The sequence below is a fragment of the Stenella coeruleoalba genome (genome assembly GCF_951394435.1).
Source record: "Stenella coeruleoalba genome assembly, chromosome: 14".
NCBI lineage: Eukaryota > Metazoa > Chordata > Mammalia > Artiodactyla > Delphinidae > Stenella > Stenella coeruleoalba.
This window is the reverse complement of record NC_137160.1, coordinates 27,771,954-27,797,464: the sequence shown is the minus strand read 5'-3', so window position 1 is coordinate 27,797,464 and position 25,511 is coordinate 27,771,954. Positions and strand designations below refer to the sequence as shown.

The 25,511-nt window shown below is 42.8% G+C and overlaps 1 protein-coding gene across 1 annotated transcript; it reads left to right on the top strand.

Annotated features, from left to right (window-relative positions):
- Positions 1-1,574: 1,574 nt before the first annotated feature.
- SLC14A1 (solute carrier family 14 member 1 (Kidd blood group)) lies at positions 1,575-20,548 on the top strand (the record flags this gene model as incomplete). Its single annotated transcript, XM_079941989.1, has 9 exons — positions 1,575-1,733; positions 4,881-5,037; positions 5,600-5,789; positions 8,352-8,480; positions 10,234-10,426; positions 13,319-13,466; positions 13,672-13,806; positions 18,438-18,487; positions 20,375-20,548. Exons 1-9 carry the CDS (start codon positions 1,587-1,589, stop codon positions 20,546-20,548), a joined length of 1,323 nt encoding a protein of 440 aa, XP_079798115.1. The 5' UTR covers positions 1,575-1,586.
- Positions 20,549-25,511: the final 4,963 nt, after the last annotated feature.

Here is a 25,511-nt window from a genome sequence, read left to right as displayed (position 1 = left end):
TCTTGGGGGCATCAATGTGTGTGGCTCCAGCCCGGAAGACGAAGAGCCACCAGGGCTTACCTATTCCATAAGGCTGACCCTGCTGAGTGAACGTGGATGGTCCCCACTCTGGACCCCAGTTTTCCCTTCTATAAAATGAAGCCTCAAATTATATGCTCTCTCAACTTTTTCTCTCTCTCTCTCGGCTAAGGAAATATCGTTGTTGAGCTCAAGGTTGTCATTCTCCAAGACGTGGTGATTTTGGTGGTGGGGAAATGTAAAAGGGGAATGTAACAGTCCTACCTATCTCTTTCTCTCCTTTTTTTGTTTGTTTTGTTTTTGTTTTTGTTTTTTTTTGCGGTACGCAGGCCTCTCACTGTTGTGGCCTCTCCCGTTTCGGAGCGCAGGCTCCGGACGCGCAGGCTCAGCGGCCATGGCTCACGGGCCCAGCCGCTCCGCGGCATGTGGGATCTTCCCAGACCAGGGCACGAACCCGTGTCCCCTGCATCAGCAGGCGGACTCTCAACCACTGTGCCACCAGGGAAGCCCTCTTTCTCTCCTTTTTATTTCATTCATTCTTTCTTTTTTTTAAAGTTGTGTATGAGTGCCCTACAGTTGGGTTTCTGCATGTTGTTCTTTATCAAACAAAAATATACATAATGCAACCCATATTTGCCAGATTGTTTAACCATGGATAAACATACACATACACAGTTTTTTCCTAAGAAATGTCAGTAATATTTTCCACGGTTGTGGATTTTTCTGAGTCACTCTAGTAGAGTGTAAATTTTCAGATTTCAAACCAAGCCAGTAGAAGAAAATAAAAATTAAATAAAAGAGGAAGAAAAAAAATAAAGAAATACCACACATACGACTTTCCTGGGACCTCTGAAGGAAGAATACTATCCTTGGATGTGATGGAATTTTTTTTTTAATAAAAAAAAAAAGGAAACAAAAAGTTGCCACACTTGTTGAATTCAACTAAGAATTGTTTCTTATAAACAAGGCGATGTCCAATTTTTAACAATTCCTAATCAGATACAAGGAGGGGGAAAATGCCATTTAGCAGTTTCTTAGACTGGGCTTTTGCTATGCATACAAAGTGTGGCTAGCATCTTATCACAGAAAATAGAACCCATACCAGGCCTTCTCCTCACATTTGTAAAGATCAAGGCTGAGGGAATTTGTGGCATTGGCTTTGACCCCCAAGATGGAGCCTTAACAGTTTGCCTGAAGTGTTTCAGAGCCTGAGCCCACCCCTCCTTTTGGAACAAGCTTCAGATCTGTCAGCTTCCTGATAGTGGAGAAACGCAGCAGAACAAAACCTATGCATAGGTCTCTGTGCAGGATGATTTGCCATATTTTTCTTTTGTTCTAAGTGAAGTAAAATGAACATTCAATGTCTGCAGTCAGCTCATCATCTCTCTTTGCTGATGGAGCTCTTGTTTATGGAGAAGTTGGCCTTCTCTGTTAATATCTCCTCTCCCCAGGAACTCTCTGGGAGAGCTCCTGCCTCTCTCTACCTTGCATTTCACACCACAGCCAGGGCACAAATCCTGCTGATTCATCTATTTTTGCCCTTTGTCGTGTATGGAAAGAAAGGAAGGATGAATGGACGGTCTTTGATTGGCGCCGCTGGTGACGCCCCTCCTGGTCCTCTTTGGAGGGACCCTTTTGGAAAAAAAGCTGGTGAGGCGGCACGCAGAGGCTTCCCCTGGCTAAGCTTGGCCCTGGCCCATGGGCCACCAGAACAGGTATGCTACCTTTGTGCAGCTTCTCTCTGTGACTCTGCTGTGTCTTTTCTGAACAGAGCCTGGGAAGTGGGTCCTCATGCTCTGCTGAGCAGTGCAGCTTGGGCTGAGCCAGATGCACAGGGGTCTTGGTCAAGAAAGTCACAAGACACTCATCTGGGGTTGGATGCTGGACCTTTGTGCTGCAGAGTTTTGACAACCATGGAAAAGCTAGGAAAAAGTAGTCTGGGATTTTTAACTTATGCTCCTCCTATTTTATAGAGTTTTTTCCTTTTATTTTCTGGTCCTGTCTTTTTAGTTGAAATTTAATGACCTACTTAGATTTGAAAAGCTTGAGCATCAGTTTAAGTTCCTGTTTTATCACCTTGCATTGCCTTTCCAATTAGGATGTGTGGATTCTTAAAGTTCCCTAAAGAAATGCAAACAGTCTAGCATGATAAAATTCTAGGGTGAACCACAACCTTTAAGTTACTGGTTTCTCATAACCAATTCTCATGCCTAAGTTCTGGAGCAAGTAGTCAGGGTTCCCAGGGCTCCAGAGTATTCAGGATTTCAGAATAAATGGTTCCTGGGGGGTTCGGCCACAGCAGCAACTGTCTGCTCAACTCATGAGAAGACCCCTCTCTCTAGGACATGGCAACCACACAACCTACCCCAATATGTGGATACTGGAAAGACAAAGCACAGCAAGCCTTCTGTACGTTGGGCTGTGGATTCAGATAAATGATTCAATCTTTATTCAGCTTCGGGTGGCTAGGCAGGGAACTCTGGCCAGTCAGGTTCTCAGTCATATCTGGCCAGTTAGAATATCAGGTTTCATATTTGTTATCTCTAAAATCTCTGAGGTGATGATGTATTTAAAACCCTCTTAAATAAATGCTGGAAATTTTGAGAACATGAATTTGTTCACCCTGGAATAACCCATATACCTAATTGTTTCTGTGCGTGATGGAAAATGTCCACTTTAATGTTTTCATTCGGTGCTGCCTCTGTAGGGCCAGATCTACTCAGTCACAGAAACTCAAGGCAATTTCTTGTCATTGCCTGGACTGGAGCCTGATGCCTCTCATAAGATGCATGGCTTTGAGAATGGGGTCACTGTAGCTGAGGAAAGGGCCTTCCAAGCAATATTTTCAGTTATGATGTTTAAAGAGGGAGATAAAAATAAATGATAGTCATCACTTAGATTATGAAATAAAATCCAATTTTTCACAATTGCTTAATAATTCAAACAGTTTTCCTTGTTTAACTTTGGGGCCAGCTGAGTTCCATATAGACTTAGTTTTGGTTCCTGACCTCCAGCAGTTTTCAGTTTAAGAATTTCTTAATGCAAATGTTCATTGGAAGTCTCACAAATGCTGGTTTCTATCACTATTTTGCCAAGACAAAATGACCTTGGTCTAGAATGCACTGTATGAACAGCTTCTACTTTGTGGAATGGTTGGCCATTGTTCAAAAGCAGAATGGTTAGTTGGGCAATGAAATAATACAATTGAAGTGAAATTGTGACTCAATAAAAAATGTTACATTGATTTCTGTACTGGGATTAATAGAAGCCAAAACTAAAATCTGGATTGCAAAAAATAAAAATTTTAAAAGCCATAACTTTTATTATCTGTTAATAGCCATTTGTTGGCTATGGTAAATGGAACAACGATGGGACCAAAAATAGCCACGAGAACCCCTTATTCACAGCCTGGCCACAGAGAGAAGACGAGCTGGTCTAACTGCACGAGTTTGGGGTATTTCCTTGGTCATGTCTTACGTGCCTGTGGCTTCCACATTCCACACTTGTGCCTTCTGGGGTCTGATGGTTTTGGTGTTCCCCTGCTTCACACTGGCCTGGCTGTGCTCCTTGCTTCCTTGCAAACTCAAGGTAGTTTTGCCATTGTCTTTCTCCCTTTGCCTGTTTCTGGGACGACATCATTGGTATTCTTTTATATCTACCATCGGCACCATAAAACCATTTTTGTCTACAGGGTACCATATTCTGTTGATGCTGGTACTTAGTCCTATTAACACTTATCATGAGAAGTGAAGAGTCTCATAGTGAGCGCCAGTCGCGGTTATACTGTTAGTATTTCCCCGAGGCATGCTTACTGTAAGTATGCCCTGTACATTCTTATAGCACACAATTCTTTTTTTTTTTTTTTTTTTTTTTGCGGTACGCGGGCCTCTCACTGCTGTGGCCTCTCCCGTTGCGGAGCACAGGCTCCGGATGTGCAGGCTCAGCGGCCATGGCTCACGGGCCCAGCCGCTCCGCGGCATGTGGGATCTTCCCGGACCGGGGCACGAACCCGCGTGCCCTGCATCGGCAGGCGGACTCTCAACCACTGCACCACCAGGGAAGCCCCATAGCATACAATTCTTAAATTGTAATTTTTTGGTTTTCAACAGCTTGGTCCGCCTCCACCTTTCCCATTTTCTACACCTTTGTGGAATATTATTTTTCCAGTCTTTAAACATTTAAATAACAAATTCCAAAAATAAAGAATATCTGAGGCAGTTGCCTGATGTGATGACATAGTCAAGCAATCTTTGACTTGGAGAGTGTGTGAGAGGCGGTTTTCTTAGGCTGTGTTAACACACACACACTGTTTTGTAAACATTTCTTCTCTTTCAAACTTTTAAAAACAAAACTCTTTTTTGTAAAATAAAAATTCAATTTAAAATGACTGCTTGTCTTGGAAAGTAGCTGATTGGTCTGTAACCTGACATCTGGCTCCTTTCATTGGCAGCAAGAAGCTTAAGTACTTAGCTATTTCTATATCATTATCTGACTCCTTACGTTGAAATTAACTATTTTTCAGTCTTTCCCACTAGACTGAGCTCTTTGAGTGTAGGATATAGGTGCTCAATAAATATTTGTTGAGCTAGAAACTGAACCTTATGAAATGAAAGACCAGAACCTTTTTTCGTGATGGCATTGAAAACAGTGATAACAAAAGTAGTATGGGGTTTGGGTCTTGGTAATAATCTCCGTGACAACATTTCAAGAGGAAAATGGTGTTTTCTTAGTTCCATGGGATGTCATGGTCCAGATAAAGTGCCTTTAAACTCATCCTCTGTGGCTACTGTGACCAGGTCCCACACTGGCCAGTCCGAAGTGTTCTACATTAGGATGTTTATGAGCTCTGTTCTTTCCTTAAGGAGCCAGAGGAAGAGCTATCCATGGAGGACAGCCCCACTGTGGTTAAACTGGACCAGGGTGGAAATCAGGGTCCACCAGTTCGCAAGAGAAGATGCCTCCCCAAGGCACTTGGCTACATAACTGGTGATATGAAAGAATTTGCCAACTGGTTTAAAGGTATTTATTCTTCCATCCCTTGGAGCAGTGGCTTTGGGGGAAATGGTTTGCTGGTTCTTCTAGTCATATCTTTAGTTATACTCCCCTACCTTCTACCTATCTCTTTCCTCTCCCTTTTTTAACTTTTTATCTTATAACCAGCAAACTTCTTCAAATTTTTTTTAATGGAGATAGTGGTCAGGGCCGCAGTCCAGTTGATATCAGAGGAAGGCACCTGGTTCCTCCTTATAATTTCAGTACTTAAAAAGTGAAATTTTACTATTGGTAATTCATTCCTTTGCCGTATGAATCTGAACCTCTAAGCATGGTAAATAAGTTCATCCGATGCTTTCTGGAACTGAGATTCTAGTAGGGGCAGTTGGATTGAGAGGAAAGAAACTGGTTGCTTTCAGGGATCTGAAGGTCACTAAGGGGAAAGGGTTCAGAGAAAAAGCTTCAAGGAATATCAAAAATTAGCTTCACCTTCATGAGAGGGGATTTTGCTCAGGGTGGGCCCTGGACTTGGGAAGGAGCCCCATTTGCCTCGCTGTTTCCTTAGCTCTGCCCATCTCATCTCTTCCAGACAAACCCCAGGCACTCCAGTTCGTCGACTGGGTCCTTCGGGGCATATCCCAAGTGGTGTTTGTCAGCAACCCCATCAGCGGAATCCTGATTCTGGTGGGACTCCTGGTCCAGAACCCCTGGTGGGCGCTCAGTGGCTGTGTGGCAACTGTGGTCTCCACCCTGACAGCCCTGTTACTCGGTCAGGACAGGTAGGCGCGTCCCTCCAAGCCTCCGCTTCTTGCTTCTTAGAACACAGGAGCCAACCAGTTACTCTGGGCAACAGTGATAAAGCCCCACCCTCCCCAGGAGAAACAACCTTTATTGCACAGAATGCTTTATATGTGCCTTTAGTCAGAGGTCAGGAAATCATTTATATCCTCTTATTCGTGGTACCTGAATAAGCGGCCAGTCTGAATGATGCCAGATGCTCCTGGCACTACATGGTAACCAGAAGAAAGCTATAAGTAATTCCCAGGGTAGGGTCCAAAGGGATCTGCTTTAATGATTGATCAATTATTTATCATCAGCATTTTGTTTATTTACAAAAAATGGATATGGGTTCAGGAAAAGTTTTAGTGGCTTAAAAATCCCACTAATCCCATTATATCTTATTTCCATGCTTAGCTTAGTAAATTCATTCTTCATGGACAGTACAAAGATTAGCTCAGCTTCCAGAGAGACAAACTGACATAAATTCCAAGTAAGCAAGTTCTGACAAGTAATGTTAGTGTGTCTTCTGAACTATGTGTTAGGCTAAACATAGCGTGTACTTTATAAACTATCTGCCACTGAAGAACTGATGAGCTGACTCCTACCATGGGAGGAGACGGCTCCTGCCTGACCAGTTCCTTCAGGGAGGCTGCTGGTCTTCTAGGTGGCCAGGATCCATGCATCACCCCCAGTGGATGGTCATTATACAGCTAAGCTCCTGTAACACTTACTGCAAACTGCCTAAGGGGCTTCTCGGGGAGAGAGTCCAAAAATGCTCCACTTTCCCATCAGGTCCAAGGAGCCTGACTTGTTCTCTATGGAGGGTGATTTTGTACCTTAGGTCAAATTCTGTTCTAATGCACATCAAGAAACAGTCTGTCCAGTTTGGAGGTGTGGTCCAGGATTGTATCATATCAAATCTTCTTCATTGTTTTGCCCCAGTAGAAGTTGACCCATTGTCCTTATCACGTATGGTTTAAAACAGGGGTCCCCAACACCCCCTGTTAGGAACTGGACCACACAGCAGGAGGTGGGTGGCAGGCTAGCAAGCAAAGCTTCGTCTGCCACTCCCCATCGCCTGAACCATCCCCCCCCAACCCAGTCCATGGAAAAAGTGCCTTCCATGAAACCGGTCCCTGGTGCCAAAAACGTTGGGGATCAATGGTTTAAAAGACCAACCATATTTACATGGGTTAGTTTTCAGATCTCTTTTACTCTCCTCGGTCCTAAAGGGCACATGAAAAAGGTAATTCTGCTTTAAATGAATACATATCTTCTTCTTGATGAAACTGTGGCATTCCACAACATGTAGGCATTGCAGTTAATTTTTTGTTGATCAAACTCAAGCCTTCAATCCGAAAGTCAGTTGCTGAGAGGACAAGCCTTGCATAGCTCCCCACTGCCCTCAGGTATGGCCTCAATTATCATTTCCTGGGTTAAACCAATACAAGTCGCATCACCTGCCACATATCCTGAAGGATTGTTTAAGGGAGACAAAGGGCTTTTGAGCATGGAGTCTCACCTCTAATACTCTTGCCCAGATGAATATCACCCTGCTGTTGAACTGGTGCCTCCTGCTCCAGTGACAAACAGGCCGGGAGAAGCTTTCACACCATCCTGTACTGCCCTGTAGCGTGACTCATTGCTACATCACCTCCCCCTCAGGCCCTGTGTTCAACCTCGCCCACCCACTTCACCATCTGCAAACCCGTGACTCCTACAGACTTCATCCTTGAATGCTGGGTACCTTCAAGGTGCCAATTCTCAGAGCCCTGGGGGGCCTGGCTTGTCAGCCCCAGGGCTTATTCTATAGAAATCATTCCATTTCTTGGAGCTTCTTGTCCCCAGATATGAAATGGGAACCATTTTGGCCAGGAGTAGAAACTTACCCAGGACAACATTTAGAAGTGAGGTTAAATGCTGGGAAGCAAAAAGGACCCAAGAAATAATTAGGTGCTATATATGCACATAATTAAATGGAGTAATTTGCCAAGTAAAAGTAATTGTTTTTCTTTGCAATAACTTGGAAATGTATATCTGGAGACAACAAAATGGAAGCACAGGAAGATGAAAATATATGCTAAGTTGGAAGAGCTGTGTTTATAAGATCAAAGACACCATGGAAGTAAATTTACATTTTAAGAATCTTACATCTCTCACCAAGAAAATCAGACTTAGGAAACAGTTTCACATCAAAGCTCTATTCAAGTCAGAGGTCCTAATGACTTAAAAGAAATAATAACTTTTGGAACAAAAGGGTAAAAGGAAGCAGAATAGGTTGGATTGCTGATTTCCCTTTCCTCCCCTAGATGCTGGAATTCTATCTTTAGCTATGACACCTCTATAGGGGTTGTTCTATGTGCACATTTGCATTTTATCCATGTATATTTTACTTTTTCATGCTTTTATTAGTATTTGGCTTCTACAGACTTTGCAATAAAATCCTAAATATAATCTCATTTTCAAATGTAAATATTATCTGGAAGTTACTAGTGTCATTTATGTGCACGTCCAGCCAACATCCTCCTGGAAGCTGTCCAAGCTGTGCCTTTTGCCCACAGGTCCGCCATTGCAGCAGGGCTCCAGGGCTACAATGCCACCCTGGTGGGAATCCTCATGGCTGTCTTTTCAGACAAGGGAAACTATTTCTGGTGGCTATTATTCCCTGTATCTGCTATGTCCATGACTTGGTAAGTTGTACCTGGTTTTCGAAATGCCTTTTTGAAAAATGTATAGGGGGAGAAGGCAGTGGGGGAAGTTATTATTTAGGGAGTATAGAGTTTCTGTTTTGCAAAATGAAAAATGTTCCATGAATGGATGGCGGTAATAGTTGTACAACAATGTGAATGTACTTAATGCCGCTAAACTGAATGCTTTAAAATGGTTTAAATGGTAAATTTTATGTTATGTATATAACACAATCTTTAGAAAAATATATTTTTAAATTTAGATTCAGGATATGTCTATTGGAAACATTCAAGTACACCAATGCGTGTGGCCTCCACACACACCTCACAGCCAACCCCCCACAAGATTCTGATGTAATTGGTCTGGGGTGTTTCCAGGGCATTGGGAGTTTGAAGGCTCCCAGGAGGTTCTAAAGTACAACCAAAGTTGAGAACCACTCCCCACATCAGTGGTCCTCAAACATGCACAGTATCGGCCTCACCTGCAAGGCCTGTTAAAACACGGACTGCTGCTCCCTCCCCCAGGCTTCCTGATTCAGTCCATCTGGGGCAGGGCCTCAGAATCTGCATCTCTAACAACTTCCCAGATGATGCTGTTGTGGCTGATCCAGGGACCTCACTGAGAACCCCTGCGCCTGTATGAACTCCCCTTACCACCTGCCCCTGTCCCCTTCAAAATAGTTCTTTACTGAATTCGATTCCTTTTTTAACCCTAAATCCTTCAAACTAGTTCTATGTTGACACTGTCTTAAATACTTTTTTTCTTTTTCGAAAACAAACATTTCCTTCTTACCATGGTATATTCAGAATATAAAATATTAGTACCCACACAAATGATACGTGTAGCCCACTATGGACAGCGTGCCCACCCTGGATACAGCACAGATGTGTGGAGGAGAACCTGCCGGCACGGCCAACCTGCTCAGGTGGGACTTCCCACCTATTCTGAAGATAAGGCTCAAGGGCAAGAGGCATCACCTGCACATGGTCACTCACCCTCTCCCCCAATTCCGGAAACCTGGGATTCTGACCTTAAAGTGATGGCTCCTTGATTGGATCAACAAGTGAGGGAACAAAATGGGCCCAGAGACCATATAATCCAATCTCCCAGTTTACAGATGAGGGAACTGAAAGTACCTCCCTGCCCTCGGCCACACAGTTCAACTGCTCAAGGACTTAGAACTCTGCCCTCCTGAGTTTAAGATCTCTTTCCTCCAGTCCACACCACCTGCATCCTTCCTGGGACCATCGTTTTTCTTTTTCAAGACTAAATATACTAAGACTCGTGGAGATGGTATACAAGTTCAAGATCAAGTTTGCCTCTGGTGGGGAGGGAGGTGCATATGATCAAGTAGGTTACAGAAGGGGCTTTAACTGTTTAGACAATATTCTTTTCAGATGTCTTAAATACTTCAAAAATATTTTTAAAACCTAGATTTATAACTCACTGTGAGCAAACCCAGAGCATAATTTTCCACAAGCCAAATAAGCTGAGAGTTTATTTTTGACTGTATGTAAGAATTATTCTATGACAGGATTTATTCCAGGTGTGTTTGGGTTTGGGTTTGTTTTTATTTTTGTTTTTTTTTTCTGTGAAAAGTTTGGCAACATACTTTAGGGACATATTTGCCAATGAAACAAAGCCCCTCCATAGTATAGAGATTCAGTTTGTCAACCTGGCTTCCATTCCAGGGCATTGGGAGTTTGGAAGGCTTCACATGCATATTCTTCCATTCTGTTCTGTTGTTGTTTTTAGTCCAGTTTTCTCAAGTGCGTTGAACTCCGTGTTCTGCAAATGGGACCTCCCTGTCTTCACTCTGCCCTTCAACATGGCGTTGTCAATGTACCTTTCTGCCACGGGACATTACAATCCATTTTTCCCAAGCAAGTTGTTCACACCTGTAACCTCAGTTCCCAATGTCACCTGGTCTGACCTCAGTGCCCTGCAGGTAAGATACACTATCTTCTTACACCCCCACCCCCCCAACCCCACCCCACCACTGGCTCTGGAAGATACCCCGTGTCCTCCTGGTTAATTATTCATGGGCATCAGAAGCTTATAGAGACTCAGCACTGGGGGGACCTTGTCACCTTCCTCTTTTTTTTTTAAGAATTTTTTTTAAAATACGTATTTGGCTGCGCCAGGTCTTAGTTGCCGCACGCGGGATCTTTGTTGCCGCATGCGGCGTCTTGTTCCCTTACCAGGGATCAAACCCAGGCCGCCTGCACTGGGAGAGCAGAGTCTTAACCACTGGACCACCAGGAAGTCCTTTAACGCCTTCCTCTTGCCGTCTAAATGCTTATTTGTTCTACTCCAAAGCTTTGGGCTCTAAGGGATTTTTTAAATGACTATTTGGTCAAAGCTAATTTTTCTTCCTCTTTTCCTAAAATCTGCAGTGCTAACTCCAGAATATATCTCCACTGAAATTTAGACACTCTATTTCAAACTTGGCCCTTATTTGTGGGGTATGATGGAGGCCAGCCCTTGAGGCAGGGGCCTCCAGCCTGGTGTTAAGTCGTCCCTGACCTACCTCCTCCAATCAAAAGAACTGGCTGCTTACTGTTAGATCCTGTTGCAGAAGCTCTCTATTCTGCTTTTTCTTATGGTGGACCTCATAGAATATGTACAGTAATTCAGATTTCTCAGGCTTTGGAGGCATAAGAATCACTGTTTTTTAAATACTAATACAAGCTCCATCTCGACTCCCTAAATCATAATCATTGGGGTAGAGCCTAGGAGCCTGTATTAACAAGCTCCCCAGATAATAGTGACGTGGGCCAGAGTTTGAGAACCACTATCCTAGCATGTATGCTGTGTATTTCATTACAGTTGTGCATAGAGAGAGCACTATTTTTAAAAGCCTGGTTAACCCAAATCAAATTCCAGCTCTTTGTATTGGTGTTTATTTAATAAATCTGTTTAAGGTTTCTTGATTATTTAAAAAAAGAAAACACTTGAAATCAGAAGAAAACCAACCTTACCTTTTTTAGGGTGCAAGAGACTGATTTTTCCGCTATCAGGTTATAAAATACCTTTTGCTGTCCTCTTTGCTGAGCAGTCAAAACATGTGAGGAGTTCAAGTAGCCTTTTCTTTAGCTTCTTGCCCAGAAAATGAATGGGAGCATTTGGAAATAACTCAGAAGGAAAATTAAAAATTTATCAGAACTGCCCATGAAAAAATAGCATTAGTTTAACTATCTAAAACTGCCCTAATACAGTAGCTATTTTAATTTAAATGTAAAGTTAATTAACATTAAATAAAATTTAAAATTTAGTTCTTTAGCCTCACTAGCCACATTTCAGGTGCTCAATAACTGCACGTATTGGACAGCACAGATACAGAATATTCCATCACCACAGAAAGTGCTAGTGGACAGTGCTAACATGGGGAAGGGGAGTCTTGTCCTTCTCCTCACTCTGAACTACCTCTCCAACATCAGCATACTTATTTCCCATCTCATCAACTCCCCATTTCCCTGGGGAGGGATACCTGAGGGATAGTTCTGCTGTCCAGTTCTGTGATAAAAGACCACACAGTCTGCCTGTGTCAAGTTCCCTGGTCTAGAAGAAACAGGAAATGATCCTGTGTAGACGTGAAAATCCAGCATGGGCTGGAAGAATTTAGGCCCATCTTAGGTTAGAATCAAACTCACAGTATGATCCTGTGCCCTGGGCAAGGACCAGACTAGCATCAGAAACCAGCATTGGATCCAGCCTAATTCATGGAAGGAGCGGACACTTCCTTGTGCCAAAGCTGGCCTCCCTGCATCAGAGTCACTGCCTCCCAAAGGTCCTTGCGAAAAGGTGGAAGGAGTGAGATGGGAGGTAGGGAGGACCCCTTTCAGTGATAGCCTTGGTCAAAACAGAACTAACACAATTACGCCTATCCTAGCCCTACCAGAAGTGTTGTTATAAGGAATTATCATTTGTTAGCTTGAATCAAACCCTGTACCTTGTTCCTAGGAACTGCCACTCTGTGAACATATTACCTGAGTTCAGAACTCAGCCAGAAAGCTAGAATTGTGATATTTACATGGATTTTTGTGTTCTGAGGACTGGCAGTTGTTGATAACTGGAATAAGCTAAGGATATCTTGGTTTAAATTAATACAAGCTCTCTAAAAATGTATATATAATGAAAAATAAAAAGAATTTTTAATTAAAAAAATTTTAATAAAAACTAATCAAAACATAAAAAGTAAATAAATAAATATAAATTTTAAAAAATAAAGTAAAATTAATTAACTAATACATGTTCTCATTAACAACAGAAGTGTAAATATGGTCCTGACTCATGAACCTGCCAATAATTGCTTCGGAGTTGTGGATAAGATAACCCGACTTTGGGTCTCTGCCCTTAGCACAAATAACTAAATTACGTGGGAGTAATAATACTTCTATTGACCATAGAGATGCATTGATTTATTGGCCTCAGATCTGATAGAGAGTTGAAAGCAATAGAAGTGTGAGCTGTGGTCCCTGCCATCCTCACTGGGAGGCGTGGCCAATCCTCACAGGATCAGTGAGGAGCAGTGACACAGCACTGGGAGCTTATCAGTGACCAAAGCCAGGTGACAGTGCAAGCAGTAGAGCCAGTGAGTGAAGGGTCTGGGAAAGGCATGCTCAGCACGCAGCAGGGAAGGGCTGGTGTATCTCTGGGGATAAAGCAGAAGAATGACTGAGATTTTTCCATAGAGAGAGAGAATTTTAAAAATTAGTAGCACTGACCTTGAAAGATAAGATACGCTAAATCTAAAATGACATCGCATTGTGTTTGTGGGTGCCCTATGAGTTTCTGTACAGTAGTTTTAATGACCGCATTTTCTAAATTGTTTCTGCAGTTACTGAAGTCCCTGCCTGTGGGTGTTGGTCAGATATATGGCTGTGATAATCCGTGGACAGGGGGCATCTTCCTAGGCGCCATCTTCCTCTCCTCCCCACTCATGTGCCTACATGCTGCGATCGGGTCGTTGCTGGGGATGGCAGCAGGTGAGTGTAAGACTTGTTACCAGATACTGAGCGCCTCCTCTGCTCCATCCATTGTCTCAGGCATCTTCTATACCCCAGACCTTTCTTGAAGGTCTGCTTCCAAGGGACCAGTGGGAGTTCTCAGATGACTTCCCCACCCCAAGACTCCTTCCAGAGCCTCCTGCATTTAGTCCGAAGTTCTGACTCCTCCTGTCTTGCCTAATAGGACTCAGTCTTTCAGCTCCATTTGAGAACATCTACGTTGGACTCTGGGGTTTCAACAGCTCTCTAACCTGCATTGCAATTGGAGGAATGTTCATGGCGCTCACCTGGCAAACCCACCTCCTGGCTCTTGCCTGCGGTGAGTATCCTGTTCATCTGGGGCATGGTTGCTTATGATTATGGGATCAACATCAAGAACAAACAGTCAGAAAGGACTGTGTGAGAAACTAGAGCAGGAGTTCTAGTTTGAGCCCCCTGCTATCTGCTGAGGATGGAACCAGGGCAACTGGCCTCCCCTCTCTGGGAGGGTTTGGGTCTGCTCTGTCTACCTCATTACTCATTTTGAAGATGAGAGAACCATTTTACAATATGTGTATGTTGAGGGATAGAAACTTGACTTGTCCTATGTTCTTCATACTAATTGTTTGACCCAAGAAACTAAAAGGAAACAAGCTTAGAGTCGGTTCTCCTGGTGAATCAGGTGGTATTAAAGGGCCCTTAGAGAATCACCTTAATCCAGCTGTTCTCAAAAATGGAGCAAACATCAGAATCACCTGGAAGCCTTGTTAAAACCCAGATTGCTGGGTCTAACCCCCAGTCCCTGACTCATTGTTAGAGGTAGGGGGAGGAGTTTGCATTTTTAACAAGGTGCCAGGTGGTGCTGATGCTGTAGCTCTGGGGACCACATTTTGAGAACTGCTATATTAATCCTTTCTAACCTCTGTTTTCTAGCCAGACTCAGCCTATGGGAGCTAGAAAGGGTTCTGGAGATCTCCACTCCATCCTTCTCATTTTACGGTTGGGGTTCTACATAAGGGCAGAGAGAGAAAGTGACACACGGAAAGGCATCCATTAGGGGTAAATATAAGTCCAGAATCCACATTTGCTAACAACTTCCAGAGTTACGCCCACTACACTACTCTCCTTCCCTTTAGTACCATTCAGGCACTTAGGTGAAAACAGACCTCAAGTGCTTTGGATATGAAAAGCTACCATGGATTTCTCTGGCCATTGGAAGGGGAGCTTATTCACTTATAGCTTCTGGCATCCCTAATTCAACACAAATAAAAGTGTGTAAGATAATGTGCTAGAATGAAGGAAATGACACTTCCTTGGGGACAAAGGGGTGGAGGGATATTGGAACATGCAGAAACTTTTGTAATCTCATGGAAACATTTGTCTAGAGTCATTTTATCACCAGATTAATCAATCCAGCCATTATTAAAGTGGTGGGCTACATGTCAGGCAGGATTTAGAGTGAGTTCCTGCATTGGGCAGGACATGGGATAGAACCAAAGATTTCTAAGGCCTAATCCAATTTTGATTGTCTGATGCTCTAGGAAGATTAACAAAACTCAGGTTGCTGTGGTGTTGCCATTCACATGTCATTTTGTCAATTTCTTTATAGTTACATAACTATTTCACCTAATAGTCCTGTTAAAATTTTTGCTCATTTTTCCATACTTGTTTAAAGCTTAGGGCAAAGGAGAAGGGTAGAAACAGATTATGTGGCCTCCTGAGCTCACCTGGGTTAGACTCTTTATTCTGAGGTTGGTTTGAGGTTTCAAACCTTTATTTTTTCTGTATTGGCAGTAGCAGCAAATATGTATTAAACACTCATGGTACAACCCAGACAGTACTAGGAAGAGCTAGAGGTTCAGAAGCTTTAGATCCCACATGGTTTTCTGTACAGAAAACAGAAGCCAGGTGAGTAAGAGAGAGAAGCCCACAGAGACCACAAGATGCAGAGCTAGGAAACACCTACAGTGCAGAGTGAGTCCCTGGGGGAACATTATAGTTCAGAATCACCAAAAAGTACCTCCTAGAAAGGGTGGCTTTTCTGTAAGTCCTAAAAAGTAAGAGGAGGAATTCCAGTTGGTAGAAAGCATGGTCTGGGCCAGCATAGGGACAGTCTGAGCACATCCTTAAAGATAAGCAGAAACTGTCTTGGTCACGGGTGCTGTTAAGGTCTGTGAAGGTCTCTTCACGGACTATGGGAAAGGAAAAGCCAAAGATGTTTACAGATGTGTGTTTCCCAAAGCTGTGATATCATCATTATTTTCTTTCTATACTTCTATAGTTGTACAGGCCTATTCTACCAAACAAAACAAACAAAAATTCAATCAATACAGAAGTGTATAAAGCAGAGAATGAAAACACTCCATCCCACTCCCTAGACAGAACTTCCTTGCCTCCTTCTTATAAGGACCCTGTGATCACATTGGGTCAACCTGGCTAATCCAGGATAAACCTCCATCTCAAGATCTTTAACTTAATCACAACTGCCAAGTCCCTTTTGCCACATAAGGTAACATATTCACAAGTTCTGGGAATCAGGACATGGATGTCTTTGGGGGCCTTTATTCTGCCTATCACATCTCCCTTCCTTTGGATAGATCAGATTTTCATTATTAGTAGAGCATACTGGTTAAGTCAGTATATTGAACTAGTTAAGAGCCCAGACCCTCCCTGGTGCCCAAATCCCAGCTCTGCCTATTTTAATTTCAAGAGATGCCAAATGCAGCCCACAGAGGCCGTACCAATTTCCCCTGCCACTGACAGTATATGAGAGTGCCTGTTTCACCCACACTGGGCACTGTCTTTTTCATCTTTGGACATAAAGTTTTGAGACAGACCTCTAGTCCCTCTTAAAAAGCAAATCTCACAGCAAGTTTATGCTTGCCCATATCACCCCGATACTGCCAAACAAAAGGTAAACCTTGTCAGCCAAGGTAAATAAATAACAGGCATTTATCACAGAGGTGCTCTTTTATTAGCTCCTATGGCTTTATCGGAAAGAGGACTTCGGAGTCACTGATAGAGCCTGGTAAAGCTGCCTTCCCTGTGTCCCTAAGCCAGAAACTGCATGGCCAGGGAACTCCTCAATTTTGTTATTTTATCAGTGCAAACTGTAAACACATTTTGTATCTCTTCTTACAGTTGGGTTATCATAGTAGGACTCACGCATGGTGGTCTGTGGGGAGGGACGTTGTCTATGAAGGACTAGGATCCAGTCCTCCCTTCCACACTCAAGGGCCTTTTCTCTCCCTCGGCTACTCAGAACGCTCTCAGGGTCATCACCTCCAAACCATGGTGTACAGAACTTCACCTCTAATATAAGGCTTTCCCAGCCCAACCCAGCTAGTCTTAAGTGATGGGCAGCAACTGTTAGACAATCTGATACTCTTACTATAGAAAGAAAAGCAACAGGGAATTGAAACAGCATTACAATATGAGACTCGAGCACCAAAAGTACGTTAATAGGTATTAAGCTATTGCACTTCTAGGAGAGAAATAAGGTCTCACGTGTTCAAGGGAGTGTCATAGAAAAGCTGGTACTCAGGAGAGAAGAGACAGAGTGTCCCCTCTACTTAGCCAATGGCCAGTGAATATTTCTTGAATGAGTGAATGAATGAATGAACTAAATGGGGGGAAAAGAGAAAATCTTCTAACCCTTCTCCTCAGAGCAGTACTTCCAACCCATGGTGACAGAGATGAGTTTATAGCTACTGTTTGTGAAAATATACGATTTCATTTGAGATTCATTACCTCCCTGTAAAAAACCTCTTCAAGTTGCCTTTTTACAGGTGATGAAACTAGATTCCTAGTTCAGTGATTTGTTGCACAGCAAACAAAATTGCAGAACTGGGATTTGAAGCCCAGATCATTTCCAAAGATGAGCCTTTCCCATTAGCATGAGACAATTCAGATGTGAAAGAATTAGGTATACTGTTGAACAAAAACTATCAGGATAAAAATATAAAATATTGATAAAAGGATGGAAGTCTATAGTAAAGGAGGATCATAAGGTCCCTCCCACCACCGCTGCCCAACTCCCCAGAGTAGCAGATGTGATTTCTCGATGGACTTGAGGATCAGATGATGAGTGTGTCTAACACTGAGTGTTGCTGGCCCAAGTGACCATGTGGCCATTGTAAGAAGGTTATTCTTCAGGCCGCCTCTGTGAAACCTAAGGGCTTCCACGAGCCCCCTTGGGGCCAGGAATTGAGTTAGCTAGTTGAGATCTTTGATTTTGTTGTTTTACATTGAAAGTCATACATATAACTCAAATTACCTACTCTAATTTGTGCTCAAAGTAAATAAAAACAGGATGTTAATTAATTCATTGACCTGTATGCCAACCTTAATGGTATTTGGGAAAATGTTATTATGGGGAGGAATCCCAGGTCTGTGTTCAGTTTCTGCCAATTTCTGAGTTACTACATATATATATATATACACTATGATATTTGGAACTGTGAATTCTAACCATTGATCTGAGAATCCCAGATGCCATGAGATTGTATGCTGTCTCAAGGAACATAAGTTTAATTTTAATTATTATGCTTGGATAAAATAATGGGGAAGTTTATTTACCATGGAAGGCCTTTTCCTTAAGTGTTATCAATAATAGCAACAAAATAGTACCACAGAAAAGCTACCTTTATTGAGTACTTACTGTGTGCTAAGCCCAAGCATTATCTTCTTCACACTCACACCAACCCGTGAGAGAGAGATTCCTATTACCTCCTTGTACAGGTGAGGAAATGGGACTTCGAGAGGCGGCACCGAGCTCGTACAGGGTGGAGTCTGGATTTGAACCCAGAACCGCTGACTCTAAGCTCATACTTGTAACCAGGATGCTGGGCTCGCTGGTGAAACGCACAAGTTTACATTCCAGGGATTTATACCTAAAGGCAGTCTTTCCTGTAATGAAAAGTGCACCTACCAAGCATTCTTCTTTCCTTTTTTTTTTTTTTTTTTTTGTAGCCCTGTTCACTGCCTACGTTGGAGCCAGCATGTCCAACCTGATGGCTGTGGTGAGTTTGCTTTAATCTCATTTTCTCATCAGTGTGATCGATCGGTTTTCAACGATATGGAAGCCCTCCTGAAGTCCACTTTCGTGGCATCCTGGGGCAGAATCCATGACAGATAGCCACTACTTTCCATCTGCCAGACCCACCTGTCCTCACTTACCCTCCAGCATCACAGTAAACCTTAGTCCAAACTACAATCACCAGGCTTGCTAAAAATATCAGATTGTTTGATTTAAAGGAGTGAAATTTAGGGTGTATAATATATTATCAAGTTCATACTTTAACTCTGAGTGTCAAGAAGTTGACTTTAGAATATCTTTCACTTAAACAGAAAACTGGGGCTATGTATTAGTTGATAAATCAGAAAAGGGAGGAAAAGGATAGTTGATTAAAGACCCAGATTTTTTTTTAATTAAGCCAACAGTTTTTCATACCCCTTATATTTTTTTAATCCCCAATCAGTCATCAGTAAGACTTTTTTAGACCCATGTCCTGGCTGAATTTTTTTTTTATTTTTGGCTGCATTGGGTCTTCATTCCTGTGTGCGGGATTTCTCTAGTTGCAGCGTGCAGGCTTCTCATTGTGGTGGCTTCTCTTGTTGCGGAGCACGGGGTCTAGGTGCACAGGCTTCAGTAGTTGTGGCTCGTGGGCTCTAGAGCACAGGCTCAATAGTTATGGTGCACCGGCTTAGTTGCTCCACAGCATGTGGGATCTTTCCGGACCAGGACTCAAACTTGTGTCCCCTGCACTGGCAGATGGAAGTCCCTGGCTGAATTATTTAGTAGCCAAAATGGTTGCCCATTAAGAGCCTCCTGCTACTCTCTCCTTCCTTTGACTTTGTTCTTCCCCTCCCCTGAGGAGCCCAGTATCCCCAGAGTATTCTGGGGTCCCCCACCTCTCAGTGCCCTTCCTCACCGACCACTGCAGATGATGCAGGGCCGGTTCATGATAACTCTATCCATGTAGATGTGGTCATGGCTGCCACTGGGTTAGGACAGCATCTAGCCCTCTCAACAGCAGCTTCGAGAGCTTACCTGGGAGGGTCCTTCTGGAGACACAGTATCTTTATGGTGGAATGTCAAAGCCCTGTTACAGGCATGATGGGATGCCTTAGAGCTTGTGGGGCCCTTCACATCCCAACAAAGGTTCACAGACCTTGGCCTGTGGGCCAGAATTGGACAGGCTGCGAAACAGAGTCAGCTAGGGAGATTTTGAAAAATGCAGGTCCTCAGACCCTGTCCCTTGGCATTTCTGGTAGAGTAGATCTTGTATGATGCCTAGGCATCTGTGTTTTATTAAATTCTTCCAGATGTGATGTGACGTCAGGTTTGTGTATCATCATACCCTGGGGGTCCATGTATAAGGCCAAACCTAACCAAGTACATGGTGTGTGCTCAGAATTGTGTGAGTTGCCATGGACGCACAGAAGGAAGAGCTACCATCAAGGAGCTTACAGTCTTTTTGAGAAATGAACAAAAAGCAGTAAAGCAAGTAGAGTCCAAGACCTAGACTGGGTAGAGGTCAAGGGGAGAGAGGGCTGAACTAATCAAAAATGGCTCTGTGGACCTGATGAGTGGTCAGGAGCCATTGGTGGTTGGCGAAGTGTCATCTCTGGGAGCAAGGTGTCATGTTTGCTCATCCAGTGTAGGAAGTCTGACTGCATGAGAGGGAGGGAAAGACATACATCAACACTAAGGAATGCATGCTGACATTTCAGCTGCAGAATGCCCTGAGATCTTAGACTCAGTCTCCACAGGGACAAGCAGAGTCCAGAGCAGTGCCCCCAGCAAGTCATCCCCTGAGCTGAATGACAGTGGAGTGAAGCATGGTTCCTTTGAGATCCTCCGACAGGATCTCAAAGGAATGTGTGACTTGTCTCTTTTGCTCCAGGTCGGATTGCCATCTTGTACCTGGCCCTTCTGTTTGGCGACACTACTGTTCCTCCTGCTGACCACGAAAAACCCCAACATCTATAAGATGCCCCTCAGTAAAGTCACTTATCCTGAAGAAAACCGCATCTTCTACCTACAAGCCAAGAAAAGGCTGGTTGAAAGCCCTTTGTGAATGCAACCCCCATCCACAGCCATGGTCACAAGTCATTTCTGACTAACTACCCCAGTTGACTTCGAGGGTCTCAAAACTGTTGTTTTTACTACTAACAAATTTCATACTAAGCCATCGGTGATCTGTTCTTTTTCCCATTTTGTATTTTTCTTTCAGACTCCAAAACATGCCCAAACAAGTGACAAGACACATCAAGGTGATGTGCTCTGGCTATGGAATTTAAACCCCAGTGGGGCATTGGCACTGAGACTGTACTGTATTTACAAAGTCAGAATGGTCCACCAGAAAGAGGAAGGAAGACCAAAGCTAATTATTGATATTTATTGATATTCTTGGTGCTTGGTTGCACATGATGTTAACAGTATTAAAAAATTAATCTCTATAAACCAACTAAGCCTTAAGTGAATGGAATTCAGAGTCACAAAATCAAAGTCAACCCAGAATTCTCAGATAAGCCATCTGGCTTATTTAAAATCAATGCAAGTTACACATTACAGCAGTGGTCAATGTCGCAGGGCTCATCACTGAGCTCTTTCCCCAGCTCCTCAGCAGAACTGCCTCCATGCTGTCCCATGTGTGTGACATTCTCTTACAGGAGACGGTCGGTTTGTTTCAGGCTGGCAGAGCTGCAGGAGGGAGAATGGGATCCCATCCTTCAAAATTATTCTGTATTGTCACTTTTCTTGGATATTGCAAAGGATTTTTTAGGTAGTTTATTATCTTTTTTTTAGGAGGATAGATTTGTTTTCAATGAGGTAAAATAAGAGAAGTTCCTGGCTTTACCAGTTCCTAGGTATTAAAAAGAAAAAGTTACATTTTTCTAAAATACTCAGCATAGCTATTTTTACTTTAATCTACCTAAACTGATTTTGTAAATGCCACAAAAGCAGAGAATCAAATACCAAATCATCAACATCCAAGGGCCCTTTAAAGTCACATTTTCAATTCATTTAAGGATGTTATATATTATAAAGACTGAAGGTTAATGCCAGATTGCTTCTGGGTGTTTAGAAGTTGTTTAATTCTTACTTTAAAAAAAATCACTATTTTCTGCACGCTTACAATATTCTCACTCAGAAACCAATGGTATTTGAACCATCAAAAAGAAACACAGGTAGGGGGCTTCCCTGGTGGCACAGTGGTTATGAATCCACCTGCCAATGCAGGGGACACGGGTTCAAGCATTGGCCTGGGAAGATCCCACATGCCGTGGAGCAACTAAGCCTGTGCGCCATAACTACTGAGCCCATGTGCCACAACTACTAAAGCCTGCACACCTAGAGCCACAACAAGAGAAGCCACCGCAATAAGCCCACGCACTAAAACGAAGAGTAGCCCCCACTGACCGCAACTAGAGAAAGCCCACGTGCAGCATCAAAGACCCAATGCAGCCAAAAATAAATAAAAATAAAATAAATTTATTTTTTAAAAAAAGAGAAATACAGGTAAAGGAGTCTCCTGTTTTGCTTTGTTTGTGTAAGTTATCAATCCTATAAAGATTCTATAACCAAACATGCTGAAGACGGCAATGGGAAGCTCCGAAATTTTGGAGAATTGGAAAATGACACTGGAATCCTAAAGGTGTTTTTCTATTTGGGTTTGAAGTACTCAGTGCAAACTATACAGTTTGCTGAATGAACAAACAGAAGAAGGGAAGTAAACCTACAAATATTTTAGGGAAAAGTTCACTTCTTCATTTTCTCAGGGAAACACTGTTCCAATTTAAAAACCTTGTGACCAAAGCCTTTTGAAACCATGACTTTGCAGCTGTCATAGAGTCATGTATATTCCTGTGGAAAAACTAAATTTTCAGTGTTGGAACTGAAATCTCCCTTGTTAGGGAATTTGTAAAATAAGAGTTGGGGGGGGTGGACATAAATGCAAGCAGACCAAAGATCACCAGGACTGGAGACCCTGGGGCAAGGTTGAGGGAACCAGAGCCTCTCAGTTTCTCCAAGTCCGTGTTCACAGGGAAGCCCTAGCGGGCTGACCATATGCCCTTTTCCCACGTGCTCACACAGACTTGTAAATAGGAACATTTTAAAACCTTGTACATTGTCTAATTTAAATAGTATTCATTTTCTCAAGCTATTTTTGTTGCTAAGTGTTATCCTAATAATTTTAGTGAATATTTTATTGATTTTCCTAAGGAGTGCTTATATTCTTTTCTATTGCCTGTATGACAAATTTCTATGTAAGAATATGAATAAATTATACGCACAGCTCAGTTTTGTGTAAATTTTGTTTAGAAGTCATATATGCCTTTTATAGCCATTGTGTATATTAACAATCACACGCATAGGTATGTATTGCTTATATTTCAATGTACTAGAATCCTTATTCCTTTCTTATACTTCATAGTCACACCAGATGCGTAGTTGAGAAAACCTGTTCAATTTCAGATTTATGAGCCCATCCCCTTGGTTATCCCCTGAACTATCCATTGGTCTCCTCACTCAAGAATTAAAATGCATTACTGAGGACAGTTACAGATGTTCAGGGCACTCTCCTAACACTTGGAGAAGAATATCCTGAGAGCCAGCTTCCATGCATTCCCAGACAGGCCCTGGGTACCCATCAGGACTGACCCTGGGCCATGACCTGCCTCAGGGGTCAGTGTTCTAGGACAAACTACTGTTCAGAATGTCATCCCCCGAGGGTGAAGGCCAGTGCTTGTCTCTGCCTCCTTTAACCCATGGTTAGCATATTTGAAAGAAAACACACTAAAAATGGAAAGTTAGTCCAACCAGTTTCAAAAAGCTGCCCAAACAGGAAGCAAAAGGAAGCCACAATGACTTGGACCCTTGGAGTGCTCTCTGTCAAAACAAAACCACTCCCACCTATCGTTTCAAGATAATAAATTTTACAAGAGTGATCTGCCTCCTTTGGTATGAGGTAGAAAACAGCGAGAAGGTTTTGAGCCCTTTTTGCTAAAGACTCCAGACACTATATAATTTCTGAGTTACAGGTGCCAATTTTCTTGCTACCCAGACACTTGATTACTGTGGAATATGTTGAGATTGGAAGGTTAAACTCCAGGAGATCAGGAATTTCCAAGGGGGCTTCTTACAAACAAGCTTGCAAGAATATTTTCAAGCTTGTTAAGTATAGAACGAGGTTTTACATATGTGACTGTGTTCAGCCTCCCCCTTATCTAACAACTTCCTTCCAAAAAGCTTTAATCTTTAGAGTTAAATATCCTTCTTGAACGTGCATTGACAACCCCCCGGACCATTAGAAGACTTGTAGATTCACAGCTACAGAGTTCCGTTTGCTAAAAAAATCTGCAGTGCAGATCTTGAAGGAATCTAAACAAATACAGTGAATGAAAGACTCTTAAAGAAGTGAATATAAGTCCTATAATAGTCTGCTTTCACAGCTCTTAAAATTGAACTATGAAATACATATAATAGGTCAGAGCAGACATATGCAAAGTCATCTAAAAGAAAAGAATACTTCCAGATCTGACCTTAACCTTATTAAGTATTAACCAGGTAGGTGTTAACATAGCTGAAGCAAGCTTACATCTGATGCAGTAGCAGGTCAACCACTGAAACTTAGGATTTGGAGGCAAACATACGCAGGGGTCTTCAGCACAGGGGGTGGTGGTCCAAGAACAGGTGTCAAGGGAGATCTCTGTGGTGGAAAACGATGCACTGGGGTATCATGGTTTAGCTAATGATCATTTAATCAAGCAGCAAATGCCTCTTATATAATCCTGTATGCACAAGCTACCTGGCTTCCTGTGTAGATTTGTCTTCCAGAGGAAAAATGTACTTGTCCACACTCATGAGTTTCTGATCCTCGATAGTTACATTTCTCATTTTAATTAATAATTTAATTCAGATACATAAGTCTTTACAAGTTTTATTTGATGTTATATGTCACCAAAAAGCAAATCACCCATGGTGTTCCAACAAATTTAAATTTCTGAGGCTACAAAGGTGGGTGGGGTTGGGGGTAGTCAGGGAAGGCCTCCCTGAGGACATGACATTTAGGCTGAGACATAAAAAATAGACTGGAGTTGTGCAGGTGGAGGAAGGTAGAGGATGGAGGGAGCAGAGTTATTGGTGGAAGAAGTCCTCGTGGCCTTTAAGCCTTGAGATGGGAAGGAGATTTGTGCTGTCAAGGAGAGAAAGAAGATCAGTGTGGCTAGAGCATGATGAAGGGAAAAAGCATCAGAGTGAACTCAGAAAACCAGTTAGAAGGCCACTGCGATAGTGCGGAAGAGAGGAGGTTGGATTGGACTCCAGCGGTGGCAGGGGGGGATGGAGAGAAGTCCATGGTAATAGAGGGTCATTCTCTTCCCATGCTCCACAAACCCATCTTTCTCAAGCTCCAACACAGACCCTATGTCCAACTGTCTACAGGGACCATGCCAAAAATGTCCCCTCAGTTTCAACACATCTAGGACAAAACCCAACTCCTTCAATTATTCTGCTCCCTCCCATGGTGGCTCATGGTGGAGGCAGCACCCTCCAGCCAACCACACAAGCCAGAAACACTGTGCCAGCCCTGACTCATTCCCTCACCTCTAGGCGACAGCCACATTCTAGGGATTCTACTTCCTGGACAGACCCATTCATTCATCAATTGGCAAATATTTATTGAATGACTATTTATTACATAATAGGAACCAGGACTACAGTAGTGCACCAGACAGTCAAAATTTCTTCCCTCAACAAGAGCCTTATGAGGTGAACTGACAAGTAAATGAGTAGATGGAGGAGTGTGGTGATGAGGATGAGAAATGCCAAGTGACAAGTTTGAGGGAAGAGTATTCCACTAACCTCTTCTTTCCAAGAAACAAGAAACAGGAACATATCATTAAATATCAGGCATGCATACCAGTCAGGATGCTTTTGGCTGCCAGCAACAGAATACATGACAAAAAGTGGTTTAAACAGCATCCTAAAAGTAGGAAGTTCTGTTCCAAGTTCGATGTAGCTGTTCAACAATGTCA